This window comes from Mesoplodon bidens, assembly GCF_964165515.1.
Source record: "Mesoplodon bidens genome assembly, chromosome: 14".
NCBI classification, from domain to species: domain Eukaryota; kingdom Metazoa; phylum Chordata; class Mammalia; order Artiodactyla; family Ziphiidae; genus Mesoplodon; species Mesoplodon bidens.
The window spans coordinates 12,497,419-12,521,103 of record NC_138170.1 but is presented as its reverse complement, the minus strand read 5'-3'; the positions used below and the strand labels follow the sequence as shown (position 1 = coordinate 12,521,103).

General features: G+C 37.4%; 1 protein-coding gene across 2 annotated transcripts in view; it reads right to left on the bottom strand.

The window, feature by feature from the left end:
- Positions 1-376: 376 nt before the first annotated feature.
- Positions 377-23,685, bottom strand: part of ZC3H8 (zinc finger CCCH-type containing 8) — a 28,484-nt gene continuing 5,175 nt past the window's right edge. The window contains exons 3-9 of one of the 2 annotated variants that reach the window (XM_081253767.1): positions 15,541-15,778; positions 14,513-14,652; positions 12,062-12,184; positions 11,550-11,661; positions 10,720-10,829; positions 9,186-9,235; positions 377-966 (exon numbers count right to left, since the gene is read on the bottom strand). In XM_081253767.1, the coding sequence (XP_081109893.1) occupies positions 9,206-9,235; positions 10,720-10,829; positions 11,550-11,661; positions 12,062-12,184; positions 14,513-14,652; positions 15,541-15,778 (753 nt within the window). In that variant the 3' untranslated portion in view covers positions 377-966; positions 9,186-9,205. Of the gene's footprint in view, positions 967-3,971; positions 6,633-9,185; positions 9,236-10,719; positions 10,830-11,549; positions 11,662-12,061; positions 12,185-14,512; positions 14,653-15,540; positions 15,779-23,685 lie in introns of those variants that run through there. The other variant, XM_081253768.1, reaches the window with a different exon arrangement.

Here is a 23,685-nt window from a genome sequence, read left to right as displayed (position 1 = left end):
AGCAATTCCCTTTCTTGCTTTTTTGGGATTAGGTTACAACCAAAATAATTCTGACTCATATTTTCAGAAAAGACTTTGATAAGAAGCGTCACTAACTTTGGTAGACTCTAATGTATACAGCAAGTTAGTGATGCTATTATTTTTCCCAGCAATAAAACAATATTATGATAATAGTTTCAATTTCATTTTTCTAATAATAATCAGTACCACTATATAAAAGTACATATTTAGAATCTTATTATTCATGCTTGGAAAATTTTGTATCACACTCCTAAAATTTATGTTCTACAAGTGTATAATCTGACTACAGTTTATGAACCAATGAGAAAGATAACCATTCTTATATTTTAACAACAAAAAATTTAAGAACTCCAGGTTTAGGAATGGTATAGCAAGAGACACTGCTCCGTTTTATTTATAACAGTAAGAAATCGGAAACAACTTTTTTGTTCAACAATAGGAAACTGGTTTTAAAAAATCCCAGAACCATAGTTTAAGCCATAAAACAGAACTGCGAGCAAACAGTAAAAATATGTTGTGAATGTATTTAACGACATGAAAAGATCTAGCTGTATATTCATTGTCTATTATCCCAATGTCTTCCTAGTGGAACCTAGTAGTTTTCTCTCTTCCATCCTCATTCAGCCTAACCTTCTTCCTATTTTATTGAGAAAACGCAATCAATCAGAAGAGACTGCTGCAATCTACTACCACAACATTTACCCACCAGCCAGCATCTCTGTCACATATGCTCCTCCCCTGTTTCAATGGCTGGAACCATCTTGGTGAAGACCAACCCTTCACTTAGACACTACATTCTGTCCCTCGGCGCCACCCACTGAAGAGTTGCATATGATTGTAATGACACAAGAGGGCGCTTTAAATGAGGAATCTTGTAAACCACTCCAAATCAAGTCTTGAATAGTCTTCAACAGGCAGACACAAGCACTTTTCACCCATACAAAGCTACAGAAGAAAAGAGAAAACAGAAACACATGAGCTGGTAAAAATTACCAACTTAGCTACTGACTCCACCAAAAGCAACATGCACAGAAGAAAACTAACACAAAAATCCAAACTGAATTAAATATCCCAGTTTAGGTATATGAAAAAAAAAAAAAAACAGCTTGAATTGCAATTCAAAAACTAAGTCCAAAACTGAACCAAAAAAATGGAAGTAGCCATAAAAAAAGAACAAAATTGAGTTATTTGTAGAGAGGTGAATGGACCTAGGGTCTGTGGAAGTCAGAAAGAGAAAAACAAATACCGTACGCTAACACATATATATGGAATCTAAAAAAAAAAAAAGGTTCTGAAGAACCTAGGATCAGGACAGGAATAAAGACGCAGACATACATAGAGAATGGACTTGAGGACATGGGGAGGGGGAAGGGTAAGCTGGGAAGAAGTGAGAGACTGGCATGGACATATATACACTACCAAATGTAAAACAGCTAGCTAGTGGGAAACAGCCGCATAGCACAGGGAGATCTGTAAAGGGGCAGGAGAGGGAGGATGGGAGGGAGACGCAAGAGGGAGGAGATATGGGGATATATGTACATGTATAGCTGATTCACTTTGTTATAAAACAGAAACAAACACACCACTGTAAAACAATTATACTCCAATAAAGATTAAAAAAAAAAAGTAATGAAACAAAAGTTGACTGACCCAGAAATGACAGAAGAAATAGTAATCACATCAAAAATGAAGACTATAATACAGACCAGATTTGAATGGAAACTTAATAAGGGTAATTGGACAAAAGTGGAAGAATAAAAATTAGATGAAGAAAGTAAAACAAAGACCAACAAAAAAGAAAAACCATCAGAGATATCATAATATACATAGTAACTATAAATCAAACATTCTGTCATTTCAATAAATGTGAATGGATTCACTTACCAAAAGAAAAAAATGGATTTCTGGTTTGGTTCACAGAGCAAAACCCAACTATATGCACTATTAAAGAAACAAACCTAAACTGACTCAGAAAAGCTAAAAATAAAATGATGGGCAAATGAATATTAAAAGCAAACACAGACAAATCTCTGGCTGCAATGTAGAATCTGAAACCACATCAAGAAATTTTCTGTACTGTTACATTAAAATCTATTAATCTACATTGTAGGTTGGATGTATATTTTATACACAGGCATATTTTATAATATCATGCATTATTTATTTGGAAAATATTACCTTATTAATTTATGCAGATCTTTCGAATGCTTCATTCTATAGCACTTTAAGAATCACGTTCTTTAATATCATCACCAACCAATCTTACCAAAAAGTCTTTAAGTATAGGAAAGCTTTCAAGCTCACAGAGGCAGATCCAAACTGTTCCAAAACTGTAATTTTTGCTCAAAAGCCAGAACTTTATCATCAATAACATATACTTTCAGTTGTTTTTTTTTTACATCTTTATTGGAGTATAATTGCTTTACAATGGTATGCTAGTTTCTGCTTTATAACAAAGTGAATCAGTTATACATATACATATGTTCCCATCTCTCTTCCCTCTTGCGTCTCCCTCCCTCCCACCCTCCCTATCCCACCCCTCTAGGTGGTCACAAAGCACAGAGCTGATCTCCCTGTGCTATGCGGCTGCTTCCCACTAGCTATCTACCTTACGTTTGGTAGTGTATATATGTCCATGACACTCTCTCGCTTTGTCACAGCTTACCCTTCCCCCTCTCCATATCCTCAAGTCCATTCTCTAGTAGGTCTGTGTCTTTATTCCTGTCTTACCCCTAGGTTCTTCATGACATTTTTTTTCTTAAGTTCCATATATATGTGTTAGCATACGGTATTTGTCTTCCTCTTTCTGACTTACTTCACTCTGTATGACAGACTCCTAGTCCATCTACCTCATTACAAATAGCTCAATTTCGTTTCTTTTTATGGCTGAGTAATATTCCATTGTATATATGTGCCACATCTTCTTTATCCATTCATCCGATGATGGACACTTAGGTTGTTTCCATCTCCTGGCTATTGTAAATAGAGCTGCAATGAACATTTTGGTACATGACTCTTTTTGAATTATGGTTTTCTCAGGGTATATGCCTAGTAGTGGGATTGCTGGGTCATATGGTAGTTCTATTTTTAGTTTTTTAAGGAACCTCCATACTGTTCTCCATAGTGGCTGTACCAATTCACATTCCCACCAACAGTGCAAGAGTGTTCCTTTTCTTCACACCCTCTCCAGCATTTACTGTTTCTATATTTTTTGATGATAGCCATTCTGACTGGTGTGAGATGATATCTCATTGTAGTTTTGATTTGAATTTCTCTAATGATTAATGATGTTGAGCATTATTTCATGTGTTTGTTGGCAGTCTGTATATCTTCTCTGGAGAAATGTCTATTTAGGTCTTCTGCCCGTTTTTGGATTGGGTTGTTTTTTTGATATTGAGCTGCATGAGCTGCTTGTAAATTTTGGAGATTAATCCTTTGTCAGTTGCTTCATTTGCAAATATTTTCTCCCATTCTTTTGGTCTTGTTTATGGTTTCCTTTGCTGTGCAAAAGCTTTGAAGTTTCATTAGGTCCCATTTGTTTATTTTTGTTTTTATTTCCATTTCTCTAGGAGGTGGGTCAAAAAGGATCTTGCTGTGATTTATGTCACAGACTGTTCTGCCTATGTTTTCCTCTAAGAGTTTGATAGTGTCTGGCCTTATATTTAGGTCTTTAATCCATTTTAAGTTAATTTTTGTGTATGGTGTTAGGGAGTGTTCTAATTTCATACTTTTACATGTACCTGTCCAGTTTTCCCAGCACCACTTACTGAAGAGGCTGTCCTTTCTCCACTGTATATTCTTGCCTCCTTTATCAAAGATAAGGTGACCATATGTGCGTGGGTTTATCTCTGGGCTTTCTATCCTGTTCCATTGATCTATCTTTCTGTTTTTGTGCCAGTACCATACTGTCTTGATTACTGTAGCTTTGTAGTATAGTCTGAAGTCAAGGAGCCTGATTCCTCCAGCTCCATTTTTTGTTCTCAAGATTGCTTTGGCTATTCGGGGTCTTTTGTGTTTCCATACAAATTGTGAAATTTTTTGTTCTAGTTCTGTGAAAAATGCCAGTGGTAGTTTGATAGGGATTGCACTGAATCTGTAGATTGCTTTGGGTAGTAGAGTCATTTTCACAATGTTGATTCTTCCAATCCAAGAACATGGTATATCTCTCCATCTATTTGTATCAACTTTAATTTCTTTCATCAGTGTCATAATTTTCTGCATACAGGTCTTTTGTCTCCTTAGGTAGGTTTATTCCTAGATATTTTATTCTTTTTGTTGCAATGGTAAACGGGAGTGTTTTCTTAATTTCACTTTCAGATTTTTCATCATTAGTGTATAAGAATGCCAGAGATTTCTGTGCATTAATTTTGTATCCTGCTACTTTACCAAATTCATTGATTAGCTCTAGTAGTTTTCTGGTAGCATCTTCAGGATGCTCTATGTATAGTATCATGTCATCTGCAAAAAGTGACAGCTTTACTTCTTCTTTTCCAATTTGGATTCCTTTTCTTTCTTTTTCTTTTCTGATTGCTGTGGCTAAAACTTCCAAAACTACATTGAATAAGAGTGGTGATAGTGGGCAACCTTGTCTTGTTCCTGATCTTAGTGGAAATGGTTTCAGTTTTTCACCATTGAGGACGATGTTGGCTGTGGGTTTGTCATATATGGCCTTTATTATGTTGAGGCCTCTATACCTACTTTCTGCAGGGTTTTTATCATAACTGGGTGTTGAATTTTGTCGAAAGCTTTCTCTGCATCTATTGAGATGATCATATGGTTTTTCTCCTTCAATTTGTTAATATGGTGTATCACGTTGATTGATTTGCATATATTGAAGAATCCTTGCATTCCTGGGATAAACCCCACTTGATCATGGTGTGTGATCCTTTTAGTATCCAGCATAGGTTTTTTGCAGAAATTTACAAGCTGATCCTAAAATTTACATGGAAAAGCAAAATACAGGATAGCCAAAACAATCTTGGAAAAGAAGAAGAAAACCAGACAGCCTGCAATTCCTTATTTCAAAAGTTAGTACAGTCACTCCTCCGTATCTGCAGCTTCCGCATCCACAATCAACTGTGTATCAAAAATATTTGAGAAAAAAATTCCAGAAAGTTCCAAAAAGCATAACTTGAACTTTCCATGCGTCAGCAACTATCTGCACAGCATTTACACTGTATTAGGTATTATAAGTCATCTAGAGATGATTTAAAGCATACAAGAGAATGTCCTTAGGTTATATGTAAATATGCCATTTTATATAAGGGACTTGAGCATCCATGGATTTTGGTATTTGTGGGATCCTGCAACCAATTCCCTTTAGATACCGAAGAACAACTATATAAAGTTATAATGATCAAGACAGTGACAGTATATACGGATAAACATTATACATCAAGAGAACACAACTGAGAGCCCAGAAATCAATCCTTACATTTAGTTCAACTGATTTTTGACAAAGGTGCCAAGGCAACTCAGTGGGGAAAGGGTAGTTTTTTAAAATGCTTGCTGGAACAATTGGGTATCTATATGCAAAACAAAAATTTGGATCCTAACTCACACCATTCCCGAAAATTAACTCAAAATGAATCACAGACATAAATACAAGAGCTAAAACTTTAATAGTTAGAACATAAAAGTGAATCTTGTGACCTTGGATTAGACAAAGAATTTTTAAACTCCAAAAGCATGATCCATGACGAAAAAAACACTGATAAAGTGTACTACTACAAAATGACAACGTTCATGCTTCAATAGACACGCTTTTTAAAAGGCAAGCACAAATTGGGACAAAAAGACAAAGCCACAGATTGAGACAAAATATTTGCAAATTATATATCTGATAAAGGATTTGTATCCAACATATATAAAGAACTCTTACAACTCAATAATAAGCTTACCACCCAATTAAAAAATGGGCAAAGATCTGAATCCACCAACAGCACATGAAAAGATGCTCAACACCATTAGTCATTAGAAAAATGCAGATTACAACTACAATGAGATTCCAGCTCACCCCTAACAGGAAAGCTATAATCAAAACAGCTGACAGTAACAAGCATTGGTGAGGATGTGAAGAAACTAAAATCCTCCTGCATTGCTGTCTGGAATGTAAAATGATGCAGCCACTTTGTAAAACAATGTGGCAGTTCTTAAAAAGTTAAACATGTATTTACTGTCGGACCCAGAAATTCCACTAAAGTAGTAACCTACTCAAGATAAATAAAAATGTATGTCCACAAAGCTAATAATAAGCTCATCCTGATTTTTCCGCCTACCAATACTTCCTTGATGCAACCTAAGGTTTTCTGTGATCTCAGGTAGTCACCTCTTGATCCCATGACCTAGAAATATGTCATCTCTGCTTGAGGAAATGAAAAAATACTTCAAATTAATACAGGTCCGAATCTACCCTGAACTGACAGCCACCCCACCAGCACCAAAAAGTTCCACAAAACCCACCTGTTCCTAATTGTACCACCAAAAGGGAAAAAAGTCCTTAGATGAGAAGTTCCTCAAGAGAATATTCATTTATGCATTTGGTAGCTTCGTAACATTGATCTTGTGTGATATCTCCAAGGCATATTTTGACAATATATTTAGAGTTCTCACTTTCAAAAAAAAAAAAAAAAAAAGTATGTCCACAACACAAAGATTCACACACAAATGCTCACAGCAGAATTATTCATAATAACTAAAAATTGGAAATAACACAAATATCAATTGGTGGAAGGATTAAAAAAAAAGTGGTATATCCATACAATGGAATAATGGAGCAATTATTTTTTTTAAAAATCACTGATATATGCTAAAGCACTGATGAGTCTCAAAACCATTACACTATATGAAAAGAACCAGAAGCAAAAGGCCACATGCTGGGGCTTCCCTGGTGGTGCAGTGGTTGAGAATCCACCTGCCAAGGCAGGGGACACGGGTTCGAGCCCTGGTCTGGGAAGATCCCACTTGCCGCAGAGCAACTAAGCCCGTGTGCCACAACTACTGAAGCCCACACACCTAAAGACCATGGTCCGCAACAAGAGAAGCCACTGCAACGAGAAGCCCGTGCACCACAACTATAGAGAGCCCACGTGCAGCAAAGAAGACCCAACTCAGCCAAAAATTTAAAAAATGAAACAAAAACAAAAACAAAAAAAGACCACATGTTGAAATTTATATGAAATATCCAGAAAAGGCAAATCTAGAAAATTCATTAGTGGTATTGGGAAGTGACCGCAAATGGTAAAAGGAATCTTTTGGGGGTGTCAAAAACCTTCTAAAACTAGATTTTGTGATGCTATGCAACTCTGTAAATTTACCAAATAATATTGAATTATACACTTAAAACAAGTGAAATATAAATCATACATCAATAAAGCCGTTTTTAAAAAAACTAACAAAGTAAAAGGGTCCAAAATAGTCAAGGTGCTCCTGAAGAACAACATTAGAAAAATTATCAAACTATATCAAAATCCAACAAAGCTCCAGTAATTAAGGCAGTAGAGTACTAGAGCAAAAGACAAAAGGAACAGAACAGAGACCCCAGAAATAGACCTCTGTTTGAAGGAAACTCAATATATACCAGAGGGGGCATTACAAATGAGTGGAGAAAGGGCAGTCTTTTCAGTTGAATGTTTCTGGGAGATTGGTTATCCGTATGGGGAAAAAAAAGAAAAGTCCCTAGAGCACACTGTTTAAAAAAAAAAAAAAAAATCAATTAGTCTTAATTCTTCCCTTTTCCCTATACCCACAGCTGCCTTCTTTTTCATGTAATTAAAAATTTTTTTAATTGAGGTATAATTGACATATAACATTATATTGGCTTTAGGTGTACAACATAATAACTCATTATTTGTATAGATTGAGAAATGATTGCTACAATAAGTCTAGTTACCACCTAACACCATACATACTTAACTTTTAGGATTAACTCTCTCAGCAACTTTCAAGTATGCTCTACAACATTACTGACTACAGTCACCATGCCGTAAACTACAGCCCCATGATCTATTTATTTTATTGCTGGAAGTTTGTACCTCTTGATCCCTTTCTTCACCTGTTTCACCCACTGCCCAATCCCCATCCCCTCTGGTAACCACCACTCTGTTCTCTGTATCTATGATTTTGGTTTGGTTTTATTTGTCCATTTGTTTTGTTTTTTAGACATAAGTGAAATCCTAATGGTATATTTCTTTCTCTGACTTATTCTGCTTAGCGTAATTCCCTCAAGGTCCCTTCAGAAAAACTTTCATGTAATTTAGCAATTCCTCCCACATGGAAAGTACAGAAAGTAGATTATACTTTCCTACTCCTGACTTTGGGCTTGGCTATGTGACTTACTTTGGTCAACGGGTTGTAAGTAAACATGATGTGATACAAACAGGGCCTTGCCCTCTTGTCCTTCTGCCAATGCCATGAGAAAAACATGCCCCCGCTAGCCCCTTGGTCCCAGGAGGAGAGTGAGACAAATGTGGGGCAGAACCATCCCAGTGGTTCTGCTTTATGAAGCACAACCAACCCAGTCAGAGCCAGCCTGTATCAGCCTATTCCCAGCCAATCTGCAGATGCATGGAAAAAGAAACGTTTACTTTTATATGCTACCGAGTCTTGTGGTTGGTTTTAAACACCATATTGTGACAACTGTTAACTGATAGAATTTCCAAAGGATTAAAATATAAATGTAAAAAGCAAAGCTACAAAAACCTAAAAAAAATTAAAGTACTTTACAGCCTCATGATAGGGAAGGATTTCTTAAGTAAGACACAAAACACAAAACCTACCATAAAGAAAAAGATTGCCAAAACAAGTAATTCTGCTCACTGAAACGCCTTTAAAAAAGCGAAAAGACAGCCCACAAAATGGGAGACTTGTCACACATACATCACAAACAATTTATATATAAAAATCAATTTATAAAGGAGAATCAGCCCAATAGAAGCATAGGTAAAAGACATTAATGGCATTTCACTGGAGATGAAGAAAGGGAAGTAGGTCCATGGAGATCCACATATATATCTATTTATATGTATCAAATATTTTATAAGTTTTTAGTGGGGTAGGAGAGAGAAAAAGACTTCTATTTGAGAAAATGTAAAAAGGCCTATGTCCCCATGCCAATTTCTAGAGACATTTCAGAGGGGGAAAAAGTGTTAAATCATTCATTTTACCTTTTTTATGTATCTTATTTTCATGACGACTTCTTTTCAGGATTCAAAACCTAGCATGGGGGAAAAAAAATCATGCAATCATTTTTTTTTTTTTTTTTTTTTTTTTTTTTTTTGCGGTACGCAGGCCTCTCACTGTTGTGGCCTCTCCCGTTGCGGAGCACAGGCTCTGGACGCACAGGCTCAGCGGCCATAGCTCACAGGCCCAGCCACTCCACGGCATGTGGGATCTTCCCGGACCGGGGCACGAACCCATGTCCCCTACATCAGCAGGCGGACTCTCAACCACTGCGCCACCAAGGAAGCCCCATGCAATCATTTTTATGCATTAAATTCAGGTACATCAACATACTCTTGTAATTTTCTAAAGATTCCAATAATATTCATCCCAGTAATCATCTAATAATATTTACTATAAGGGGAACTGGAAAATGACTTTTATATTTATCCCACATACATTCATGCTAATAAACAACCAAATATTCGGTATAATTTCTAATTCCAGGGTAACCCTTCATATTTCACAACTAAAAATATCCAGAAGCAAGGACCTCTGACTTTCTAATATTTGCATATAGTCAAGGGAACTTCTGCCACAAGATGGAATGGTTTGGTTTTAAAAGAATCTTTTATTTTCACTTATATTTCAGTTTAATTTTGAAGAGACTAGCTCCGATTAACACATGGGAAATGAAAGAACATAAACAACTATTATTTTTCAGTTATCTTTTCTTACATCTGAAAGAATATTTGAGGAAAACTTTGAAATAACTACTTAAGTATGTTTTGATGTAACCCTAAAATATTTATCAACCAATGATCCTTAACTTTCCTTCTAAGAGTATAACTAACAGGAGTACTATTTCTCCTATTTGCTTTGTTTTCCTTTGGTTAACTTAGCTACTAAGGTTGCTAACTACACTGAAGGTTTTAAGAACATTCCAATTTACACCAGCAGTAAGTATAAATTTTCCTTTAAGTTACAAGGAAAAATATACAAATGAATTTTCTAAACTGAAGTAAATCCTTAGATTATCAGTCCTAATATAACCCATATGCTACCCTATGAGGCACTCTCCTTAAGGAACTGTGTCTTTTCAAATTCCACCCTTAGTTCAAAAGTATTCTTTAAAAAAGAAAAACAGGGCCTTCCCTGGTGGTGCAGTGGTTAAATATCTGCCTGCCAATGTAGGGGACACGGGTTCAAGCCCTGGCCCGGGAGGATCCCACATGCCGCGGAGCAACTAGGTCCATGCGCCACAACTACTGAGCCTGCGCTCTAGAGCCCGCGAGCCACAACTACTGAGCCCACGTGCCACAACTACTGAAGCCTGTGCGCCTAGAGGCCGTGCTCCACAATAGGAGAGGCCACTGCAATGAGAGGCCTGCGCACCGCAACGAAGAGTGGCCCCCGCTCACCACAACTAGAGAAAGCCCGTCGCGCAGCAACGAAGACCCAACACAGCCAGAAACAAAATAAAAAATAAAAGAAATTTAAAAAAAAAGAAAGAAAAAGAAAAATTAAAATTGTACTTACTTTAGCCAACAGTTCTTGTGTTTCAGCAGTCAGTGGATCATGTGAAAACTTGCAACATTCTCCCTGATAACATTTTGCTCCTGTATGGTAAAACTTGCAAGGATACTCATGTTAACCCAAATGTTAAGGAAAAGAACAACTGTAACCAACTAAAATAATTTGTTATTAATTTAGTAACTTTGTTTTTCCTACGTAAAGTTCTTTTCTCCTAGTAGAAACAAATTCTCTATTTAAAATATGAGACAGTAAATTATTAACTAGGTTATAAGAAAAATCCAATTTTAGGATGATTATAAAGTTTATTGGCTATCACAGGACACTTTTATCCTTCATACCCATTCTTAAAATAAACTACAGGTATATTTCACCGATATAAGAGAGGGATGTGTATTTTAAATACTTTGAGAAATGGGATTCTTTTTAAAGCATTCTTTTGCGGTGGGGGGATTAAAGTCAATGACAATGATATGTCTTACAAATCTGGATCCTTCAGATATTAGGTTTGTATAAAATAGGAACAATTTATACAGCTTCAATATTGTTTTCCAGGAAAAAATTCTCAAGTTAGAATTTGCGATTCCTCGTATTGAATGACTGAAGGAAAACAACTTTTGTGTTGGTCAAAGGTCCAATTACCCTGAAATGTTTATGTTCGTATTTTTACAACATGTCTAGACCATTTACACTGAAGAGTTAGGGTTATTCTTCAAATTAAGGGACAATTAACCTCTATACAGTACAGAATGTGCAGAAAACGAGTACTCCCAAACTGTGCAATTCCTGCCTCTTTTATGAAAAGTAAAGTTACTGTACCTTGTGATAAAGGATATTATGCAAATACAGGCAGTTTTCACCTCTGGTACAATATCCTTGTACATAAAACTTACACATTTCCTTTTTCTTCTCTATCTCTGCAGCATGATCAAATTTACACTGGTCTCCCTGGGCCAAAAGAAGGAACAAGGAAAAACCATTATTCCTCATAGTTAAGTCATTACAATTCCTACTTAACTTAATGATTCTACAAGAAAACAAAGTCTTAGAAGCAGTACAGTCTAATTCTTAATGAGCTATCATAACCACATCACATGTATATATCTACTTAAAAATCTGTCAAGTCCTTAATATTTTTAACACAAAGCATTTTAAAAAAATTATCTACTTTCGTAAACACAAAAGAATATTTCAGTAAAATTTTCTAATTGAAACTTTCCCAGAAGGAAATGGTTCTAAAATTGTACAGGTATGCTTTTGGAGTGTCTAATGGAAAGAGGAGTTGGTTTTAGTACATTTTTGCTATATCTTACATTTTAGTATATTTTTGCTTACACATTTTTTATACCTTAATACATTTCCTTTCAAGAAAATATTTACAAATTTGTTTTCCCTGGCGTTGCACCGTATGTTGGTTGATGAATCCCTGACTCATTCTCACAGGCTGCTGCTTCTCTTTAGGTTTACCATCCTTTGAAAACAAAAACAAAAAACTGAATGTGAGAAATAAAAAATTAAATATTTTATTCCATTGTACAAAAAAACGTGTTTTTTTTTTAAATTATTTATTTATTTATGGCTGCATTGGGTCTTCGTTGCTGTGTGCAGGCTTTCTCTAGTTGCGTCAAGCGGGGGCTACTCTCTAGTGTGGTGCGCGGGATTCTCACTGCGGTGTCTTCTTTTCTTGTGCAGCACAGGCCCTAGGCACACGGGCTTCAGTAGTTGTGGCACACAGGCTTCAGTAGTTGTGGCTCACAGGATCTAGAGCGCAGGCTCAGTAGTTGTGGCGCATGGGCTTAGTTGCTCCACGGCATGTGGGATCTTCCCAGACCAGGGATCAAACCTGTGTCCCCTGCACTGGCAGGCAGATTCTTATCCACTGTGCCACGAGGGAAGGCCATACAAAATTATTTTAAACCACCTTTAAAAACATTAAAAAGTAACTCTTCTGAATTGGCCTGCAGGTAAGATGTGGACTTTTGTACATCAGTTGAAAAAAATGTATGTTTTGTCAGTCTCAACGGCATTCCATCACTGAACATTATGAATATGAATATTTTATTGTACCTTGCCCTCCTTTTAAAAAATTAATTTCAAAATTTTAAAAGGAAAGTACCACTACTTCTGATTAAAAAGTGAAGTCTAAGAACAAGGCTCTTTAGAACAATGGGGACAAACCTCAAAATCATAAGGTAAACCGAAAGTAGTGTGATCTTTCATTACAATGAGATGCTCACTACGTGTGAGCTGAGTGTACTGACGAGCTCAAATTAACAAACATAATTAGAAATATACCCTCAAAAATGGCAATAAAGATATGAAAACAAAAGGGGAATTTCATTTTACGTCTTTAGAAACATAAATCATTTTTAGTGTGTTAACTTGTGGTACAACTTACAGCTTCTACGTACCATATACCTGCATACAGTCTTAGGAATTCAGTAAGTACAAAGAAGGGAGCTGGCTGTATATTTATGTGATCTGCTTTGCAATAATGTCAGACTTCCACTTAGCACCATCCAAATTATGTATCTAATAAATGTCAGTTTTAACTCTGGGTTTTATTTTGATTATGTTATTAAATTCTAACATATATGTTTACAATTTGTTCCTCATGTAGCAGGGCTGTCAGCTTTGGCTGAATAATCATTTGAGTCAATCTAAACCAAACAGAAGGGGGGACTTCCCTTGTGGTCCAGTGGTTAAGACTCCACGCACCCAGTGCAGGGGGCCCAGGTTGTCAGGGAACTAGATCCCACATGCCACAACTAAAGATCCCGCATGAATCAACTAAGACCTGGAGCAGCCAAATAAATAAATAAATATGTAAATAAATATATATTAAAAAAAAAAGGAAAGGGAAACTACCTGGGTCTAGCTCTGCCCTGGCCCTTGTAACTACAGGCAGTTACCTAAACCCTAGGGCTTCGGATTCCTCCTTTGTAAAATAGATTTTATATAAATACATTTCAATCTATAATATTTGGTATTTCTAATATTTTACCACCCTCAACTCTTGCCTCCTGAACCAAGCCTAACAAAAAAAAAAGGTGGCCATCCAGCTTAGAGGCCCTCAGAAAAGCAGAGTCCAGAGGAGTCACTTATTGTTCTACCGTGATTATATCTGCAGACCAAGGAAGAGGAACTTCTACAAAGCAAAATCAAAATTCCAGAAGGGTAGGGAGTGTCTGATAAGGTCAAAGCTTAAAAATATTCATTTTTAATTTCCAGAGGGAGTCAAAAACCAACAGACCAGGGACTTTAAGAGTAGAAACTCTGGGGCTTCCCTGGTGGCGCAGTGGTTGGGGGTCCGCCTGCCAATACAGGGGACGCGGGTTCGTGCCCCGGTCTGGGAAGATCCCACATGCTGCGGAGCGGCTGGGCCCGTGAGCCATGGCCGCTGAGCCTGCGTGTCCGGAGCCTGTGCTCCGCAACGGGAGAGGCCACAACAGTAAGAGGCCCGCGTACCGCAAAAAAAAAAAAAAAAAGACTAGAAACTCTGTAAGACTCTGTGGCCTTTGGAATGTCCTCATGGCTATCTTATATTCTCCGTGCCTCCCATATCTGTTTTTGCACAGCCCTCAGAAATCAGGGGGCTTGTGTGCATGTATACAGGGGCAACAGGTACGACACTAAGGCCTGAGTGCGCGCTGGCAGGTAACGAGTGTGAGGGAAGGCAGCCCAACAGTGAGAAAGAAGAACCCACGGAGCCCACTGGAGGTAAGAGGAGATCCCACTGGGGTGCAAGATAAAAATCCAAGGGCAGGCAGTGCCCTCCGACAGGCGTATATTCTCATACCTGTTCCTGTGAGCCATTGTTCCTCAGGGAAGCGTTTGATCCTTTGTCTCCAGTGCCAGGCCATTTTCGCTTCATTTTCTTCTGTTTACCATTCTTGTGAACAGCTTTAAGTTTTTTATTTTTATTTTTTTGTTTAACAGCTAAAAGCAAGAAAGTTAAATTTAAAGATGATATAAAAGTACAACAGCAGTTTACTCTTAAGAAGTATATTCTATAATAATCCAGGAAAACTTCTCCACTGCTCAAAGAGTAAAAACTAAGATGATGCTGACCTGTCTTTCTAGAAGCTCTTGGATTAATATATTCTGGATACCAAATTAACTCTTTGTGAAAATATATAAGGTATTATTGGGGAAAAAAACAAGATAATTCATGAAATCAATCTTGCTAGCCATCAGCCAGATCCTTTTGAAGTGTTCAGAGTACAATGGATCTAAGTAGGAACTGCTATAACACTGTAACAGTAAAACCTTCAAATGTTTTAAATGACCTCATATATGGCTGTCAGCTTACTCACTGAAAACATTTTATATATTGTTTATCTATAGATCCATTTTAAATAGAAGAATATTTAAAGAGGGGAAAAAATAAAATGAGAAGATTAAGAATTTCATTTACAATTGTCATTTATTCTCATACCTGTGGCTTAATTTCATTTTAGTAATCTAAAAGAATATATTTCTGAGTTTAGTCTGACACACTACCATCCCAGACATTAATTAAACCCATTCTTCTTTAGAGGACAGCAAACAGGTATTTCCTGTCCTTCACACATGCGGAGGCCAGGGATTTAGCATTCTCCCTTTCAAAGTAGTCATGTCCTTTGAAAACCCTCCTGCACTCTCCGCTCCTCCAGCAAACTAAGCGTTTGTACACCAAGTGACCAGCTCACATTTGGTGTAAAGATCCAGGAAAACGTGATCTTATCATGAGATAAAATGCAAGCGAACCCCACCCCCCATCCATATATGGACAAATGTGACTGCTTCTCCAGATAACTTTAAATGATAAAATAATTGGACTCTTACCTTTACCCTTCTGGGTATCCTTTGCTCCCTCTTTCTTCACAGATTCTTCAGGAAGAGATAAGGATTGAGTAACATTTGCCATCTCTTTAGCTTGTATATATTGTTGAAGCTCTTTAGCAAAATTATCTTCTGATTCCTGACTGCAGATATCATTATCACTATATACATCATAGTCCTTACTTCTTGATTTTCTACGTTGCAAATTCTTCCGTGATGTAGAGTTTCCAAAGTGCCTAAACTAAGTGAAAATTACATTTTCAATTTTTAAAACCTAGCACGATTCAAAACAATCTGGTTATAAAGAAGCAGCAAAGACTGGCCATGAATTGATCATTGTTGAGGTTGGGAGATGGGTACATAGGGGTTTCATATGCTATTCTTTCCATTCTTATGTATTTTAAATTTTCCAGAATTAAAAAAAAAAATCTATCCTTAAAGATGGTTTGAGGGAAGATTCTGAATTTGTACACTGTGTGTATTTTACTGAATTGAAAGACTAAAGCCCCGGTGGGTGGGACGAATCGCATTTTGGGATTGACATATATACACTAATCTGTATAAAACAGATAACTAATCAGAACCTGCTGTATAGCACAGGGAACTCCACTTTGCTGTACGGTAGGAACTAACACGACATTGTAAAACAACTATACCCCAATAAAAGAAAAAAAGAAAAGAAAAAAGAAAGACTAACGCCCTATATCTTAATTATTTGATATAAAGGAACTACAGAATTATAGTTCACATTTCATTTCTCCCTTTGCATAGACTACACTTTTAAACGGTTTAACTCAATAGCTCATCATTTCATAAAAGAACAAGTACACTGTAATGGCCCAACTGAAAACCCTCTATACTAAGTAAGATACATCACACATACCAAAGCCTACTTTTTCCCTATAACTCACAGCACTGGTGGCATAGAATGTGGCAGCAATGATGAGAAGAAAGAATTGCCCCATTCTCTGTAATTAAGTTAATTTTACTTTCAGAAATAGTCTTCTAACTCCGTTGTTGGAGCTGCCCCAAGGTGACAGCTACAAACACAGGCATCCACTGGAACAGGAACTCAGGTATGGCAGCTGACCCTGAAGCAGCCTGAGGTGATCAAAGCAGACAACTTAAAGCATTTTGCATATAAAAATTTCCAAGTACTGGTTACACAGGTGTCTATACTTGGTGACACAGGTGTATCAAGCTGTATAATTACAACCAGTACCTTTCAATTAAAAAATTTATTTTTAAAAAGCCCAACTGCCAAAGGGCTCCTATTCTGATCTCAGGAAGAGATGATATGTCTATCATTAAATTGGCCAATTATCCTGCTCCAGAGCTTTTGGGCCTGGTCTCATCTATCCTCACATAACTGATGAAGGCAGCAAAGGAGAATCACAAAATATACTAGGTGGTCCAGTTTAATGGTTTACCTTTGATGGTTAACTTCCAAGCTAGGAGCTGTACCACTGGAGGGTTGACTGTAGCCTAGAAAATGAATTTTCCCCCTGCTTGAAGAATCCGAACAAGCTGAGAAGGTTGCCTAACCTGACAAGGGCTTCACTGTACATCTTATCTTCATTACACCAGACAAGACTACCAACCAATCCAATCTTCAAGCCTCCAAGTTTCTCATCTCCGAGTCCTCAAGAAAAGAGCACCCTTTTCCAACATACCATAGAACAAACTTGTAAACAGCTTCGGGTCAGAGGTTAGGCCTGGCCTCCTGCTTTTATAAATAACGTTTTGCTGGAACAGTCACACTCATTCATTCATTAATTTATGGCTGCTTAGCTGTGACAGAGACGATATGGCTCACAAAGTCAAAAAGATGCACCTATCTGGTCCTTTATGAAAAAGTTGGCTGACTCCTGTGATAATTATTATGTTTACCTTGGTTTTGGCCTTTAATTTTATTTAGTAGGCACAGGGAGAACCAAAAAAATCATTCAATATGCAACAGTTCACAAGAAGTTTAGCTCAAACATGAGATTCTATTCAGTGCATCTGAATCAAAATATTACGAGGATCCAAATGAGTGATTATGTGTTCCCCCTCCCCCGCACAAGATGTGGAGGCCTGCAGTACTGAAGCAGACCCCTTTTACTGCAAGTAGTAACAAAACTGACTTATTTGTATTAAATGAAGAGATGAGATGACTTGGCAACATTATAAAACCAGGACAATCATCAACTATGTTGTTTTACTATAGAGAAGTATTTCTAATTGATATGATTCTTTTCAGAGGGCACCGAAATACACAAGATACAAATGATTGCTTAAATACTTTTCTTCATGCAGCTAACTATAAACTCATTGCTTCGATGTCTGTTGTTCTCTATATAATTTGGAAAGTATAAGAACATGATATTACAACTTTTTTATGTTTTATAAAGGAGTCTACATAAAGCATTTTTCTTCTTTTTTAAGTAAAAGATTTTCTTGCATGTGATTCAGGATGGTATATAGAACTCGTATGGCCTCCTGAAATTCCACAGAAATAAAAGTACAGAAATACAAAAATTAATAGTCCTAAAATAGCGTGTGTAAAGGAGACGGGGAATGAAGTACACTCATTAGGAATTAAGAAAAGTTCAACAAATTCCTGGCAAATTTCTGACAAACAAAAAGCAAGTTATAATGTGGAGGTTGGGCTTAGGGTGTGGTGTGAGAAATAGGGCTATAAATGAGAATGACTTAAAATTCTACATAAAAACAAACAAAGCTATTGTAACAAATTATCTCTGCCCACCCGCCCCCAACCCAGAATACAATCAAACAAAAATTTACCCTGGGCAGGGGACTTCCCTGGTGGCGCAGTGGTTAAGAACCCGCCTGCCGATGCAGGGGACACGGGTTCGAGCCCTGGTCCAGGAAGATCCCACATGCCCCGGAGCAACTAAGCCCGTGCGCCACAACTACTGAGCCTGCGCTCTAGAGCCCACGAGCCACAACTACTGAGCCCACGTGCCACAACTACTGAACCCGCGTGCCTAGAGCCCATGCTCCGCAACAAGAGAAGCCACTGCAATGAGAAGCCCGTGCACAGCAATGAAGAGTAGCCCCCAATCGCCACAACTACAGAAAGTCCGCACGCAGCAACAAAGACCCAACGCAGCCATAAATAATTTTTTTAAATCTATTAAAAAAAAAAATTTACCCTGGGCAAAAAGAGAGCTATTCGCTAAAGAAATGTATTAAAATGTCTGATAAAAGCCACGTCTTCTTGTATGGGTACTAAGACCCCAGAGTGAAGTCCTCCATATTCTGACATTTGGGAGCAACTCCCACCAGAAAAACACTCTATCCACTCACCCTATATCAGGGTTCTTAACCTCCTGTCCAGAGACGGCTCCACCCCGCCCTGCCCCTGGCCAAGGGTCTATGGATAGAATTCAATGAACTTGGATAGTAATAAAAATCACACATTATTTTCATCAACCTCTAAATTGACATTTGGCATTTTCTTCTGCTTTGAACTACAGCAACAAACCACAGTAGTATTAGCAGCAGCTGCGACTCTCACCACTAGAAATCACAGGCACTTTCATATATTATAGTTATTGCAGACCTCAAAATATCTTTTATGTTCATCACTATGTCAAAATTACAATAATTAGACCTAACGCTGGATCTTATTATTTAGTGCATTTATAAAGAGTATATTACTCCCACCACATTTGTTCTTTAATATTTTGATAACTGTTTCAATAAGATCAATTTCCATTATAATCCAACATATTTTATACACTTAAAAACATTATTATGAGGGGCCCATGGGCTTCACCAGACTGCCAAAGGGGGTGCATGGCACAAAGAAGGTTAAGAACTACTATGCTGCTGGAAACCTAGAGATGCACACAGCCCACTCACGCACTGAATGCCCCATCAGGCTTTCCATTTAGAAGAAAGGCCTATGGAGACATAGACCTACCAACAGACCAGCAAAGAACATCCATCAGCTCTCCAGGCCTTTCTTAAATCAAGAGACATAAAGAAAAACAAAAGCTAATGATGAAATCTAGAGCAGTGGTCATTAAAATATAACCAAGGGCCGGGCTTCCCTGGTGGCGCAGTGGTTGAGAGTCTGCCTGCTGATGCAGGGGACACGGGTTCGTGCCCCGGTCCGGGAAGATCCCACATGCCGCGGAGCGGCTAGGCCCGTGAGCCATGGCCACTGAGCCTGTGCGTCCGGAGCCTGTGCTCCGCAGCAGGAGAGGCCACAACAGTGAGAGGCCCGTGTACCGCAAAAAAACAAAACAAAACAAAATATAACCAAGGGCCAAATCTATCCTGCTACCTGTTTTCATAATAGTCAGCAAGCTAAGAATGGTCTTTACATTTTTTAAATGGTTGGGGGAAAAAAAATGAAATAACATTTCATGACACGAGAATTATATACAATTCTAATTTCAGCATCCATAAAGTTTTATCAGAACACAGCCATGCTCACTCATTTACGTATTACACTGGCTGCTTTCAGAGCTGAGCAGATACAAAAGAGACCGTAGGTGGCTGTGGCTCTCTCATCACTTTACACTCATGCTCAGCATACCATGAATTTCAGTGACAGGTATAACTTTTTAAAAAAAAAATAAATAAATAAATAAATAAATTTATTTTATTTTGGCTGCGTTGGGTCTTCATTGCAGCACGCGGGCTTTCTCTAGTTGCTGCGAGCTGGGTGCGCAGGCTTCTTTGTTGCGGTGCGCAGGCTTCTCATTGCAGTGGCTTCTCTTGTTGTGGACCACGGGCTCTAGGCACGCGGGCTTCAGTAGTTGTGGCTCGCGGGCTCTAGAGCACAGGCTCAGCAGCTGTGGCGCACAGGCTTAGTTGCTCCGTGGCATGTGGGATATTCCCGGACCAGGGCTCGAACCCGTGGTCCCCTGCACCGGCAGGAGGATTCTTAACCACTGCGCCACCAGGGAAGCCCTGACAGTTATAACTTGACAGCATGTTGAATACGTCACATATCACCCAGTCATGATACTTTTTTGTTTCATTACCAGTGCACACCCACCATGTCAAAACATGAAAAGCAGACTTTGAATGCCACGCATTTAAGACACAGTAAAGTGTGGATTATTTTACTGTCAAATTAGGTGGCAAAGCATTACGGTTATTACACAATGATACTACAGCAGTGCTGAAGGAACACAATATATGTTGACATTATTGACAATATTAAGCATTCATCACAATAATCCCAACTCACAGGAAAGCCATGGTGAGAAAAATTAGAACATTTAAGCAAAATATCTCATCACAAAATTATTTCCTCACAAAAATCAAAAATGAAAATGAGGTTGCAATCAAAGTAAGTTTCTGAGTGGTTCATTTGTTAGCCAAAGAAAGCTGATGGTGTGTTAATTAAATCATGTTTGATTGCAGCGATTGAAGAACTGTCCAGAGAAAAAGTTGTTTAAGAAAATTGGCCTTTTGGCAACAAGTTTCTCAAAGACGTGAGGAAACTGGGAGAAACTCTGACAACTAAAGAAATAAGACAAATGATATCAAGTGGTTTTCCTTGGCTCTTGATGAGTTGACAGATGTTACTGACATTGCTCACATCACTGTGCTGTCCAAAGTTAAAACAAGAAGCAAGATCTCTATTCTCACGCAAATTTGCAGTAGATTTATCTTCCAAGCTCAAACTACAGTTCCAGCAGTGTTTTTCAGATTTTAATATATATGCAAATGAAATCGCTATTTCAAAATCCATTTAACTGTGCAACTGAGGAGTTATTACCTAACCTTCAATTGGAAGTAATTAATCTGCAATGTAATGACATGCTAAAAGACAAATCTCAAGAGAAAAATCTAATAAAGTTTCAAAAATGCCTTCCAAGCAATGAATATACTCAATAACAATCATGCTGGTGAACTGATAAGAGTTTTTTTCTGCAGTACCTACAGTAAAAAGACACCTTTAAAGATGAGATGTATAGAGTCTAATTACAGATCAGCACTAACAGATGAATCTTTGCAATCAATTTTGATAGGGAATACTAACTTTGAACTCCAGTTAAACAAATTATTACCCCAAAAGAAGAATCCCCCCCGTTCTCATTAGTAAACCTGTACAACAAAAAAGTCATTTATTATTGTACGTTAAATTTTGTCAATAAAAATGCTGTGGAAATTTGTTTTCTCCCACTTGTTATACCAGTAGCTACATTCTACCCTCAATTTTGCTTTTCGCTTGCAAAGCCTATCCTTTACAGAAAATATTTACTGACTCCTGATCTACAGAATAAAACAAAAAAGCAGGAGAAAGAGAAAACCTGATCCAGAAGAAGCAAATACAATTCAAGGAAAAGAAAAGAGCACAAAAATTTTTAAATAAATACACAAAGATATCAAGATGGTATATTTTTTTAAAATGCTAGAAAGCTGTAACAACAGAACAAGAAAGAACTCTTGATAATTATGATTTATGAAATGAAGATAAATAGAAATAGAGGAAATGTCTTAGAATATAAAGAAAAAAGGCAAAGAGAATAAAAATAGAAGATATTTCCTGTACATGAAGGGTATGAGTAAACAGTCTCACCAAACACAAGCACAATGAATGAAAAAAGATTCACAGTCTCTAACAACACCAAGAATAAAGAGAAGACTCTAAAAGCTTCCAGGGAGAACAGGATACTTAACAAAGTAACTAGAATTAGATTGCCAAGACTTCACACTAGCAACACTGGACAGTAGAAGAAAATGGGGCAATAAGCTCAAGCCTAATTCTATTTCAGCCAAATTACCTATCAGCTATGAGAATAAAGTCAAGATATTTTCAGAAATGTTACAAGAACTCAAAAGTTTAATTCCATGCATTCCTATATAACAATGTATGCCAGCTAAATGAGAAAACAAGTTAGAAAATGGTGCTTAAAAAAAAAAAGAAAAAGGATGTAACTCACAATAGTCTCATCAGACACCTAGCAATAAATCTAACAAAAGGTATATAAGATGGAAGACATCTACAGAGAAAATTATAGAACACTGCTGAGATAAATTAAAGAGGAGTTAAAGATTGGACAATCCAATATTCTAAAGATGTCAATTCTCTTCCAAATGACCTGAAGATTCAATGCATTCCAAAGTGAAAATCCCAACAGGATTTTTTGTGGAACTTTACAAACTCTTTCTAAAGTTTATATGGCAATGCAAAGGGCTAAGAATAGCTGAGACAGTTAAAGAAGAAAAACAACGTGAGAGGACTTATTTGATATCCAAACTTATTATAATAAAACTGTAATAATCAACACAGTGAGGTCTTGGGGGAAGGGACAGACATATAAACCAGCAGATGAGACGAGAGAGTCCAGAAACGGACCCACCAGAACACAAACACTGGATTTTTGACACCAATGACACTGCAGACTCATGGGGGAAAAGACAGCTCTTTCCCCCCAACGCATGGTGCTGGAACAATTGGGTATGATAATGAAAAAAAAGTAAAACGAAATTTGTCCCCTCTACCTCATAGTATACACAAAAATCAATTCTGGGTCATTATAAACATAAATGGGAAAGAAAAACAACAAAACTTCTAGAAGACACTGTAGGGAAATATTTTTATTACCTCAGGATATTTAAATAAAACATATAAAACATTAACTATAAAGGAACAGATTAATAAATTTGAATACATTAAAATTATAAACCTTTTATCAAAAACTGTCATTGACTGGAAAGACAGCCACAAAATGAGCAGATACTTGCAACACACAATCCACAAAGAAGGGGAAAAAATCCCCTATATCCAGAATAAAGAAAAAAATGAAAAAAAGACTTAAAGTGGCACACAAAAAAGGCAAATCCAAGTTGGACAAACATGAAAAGATGCTCAATTGTAATCAAGAAAATGCAAACTAAATGACAATGAAGGTATCTCACCAGATGGCAGAAAATAAGAAAGGTAACAAATATCAAGTGAGCAGCAGTAGAAATACAGCCTCTCATACACTGCCTTTGGGAATAAAAATCAGTAGAACCACTCTGGAATACAGTTTGGCATCATGGTAAAGGGAAAGATGCTTGTACTCTAAGACCCAGCAGTTCCACTCCGAGGTAAACAGAGTAGATGTGCAGCAGGATGCAAGTGAGAGACGTAGCAGCACTGCCCATAACCCCCAAAAGTGGACATGAGAC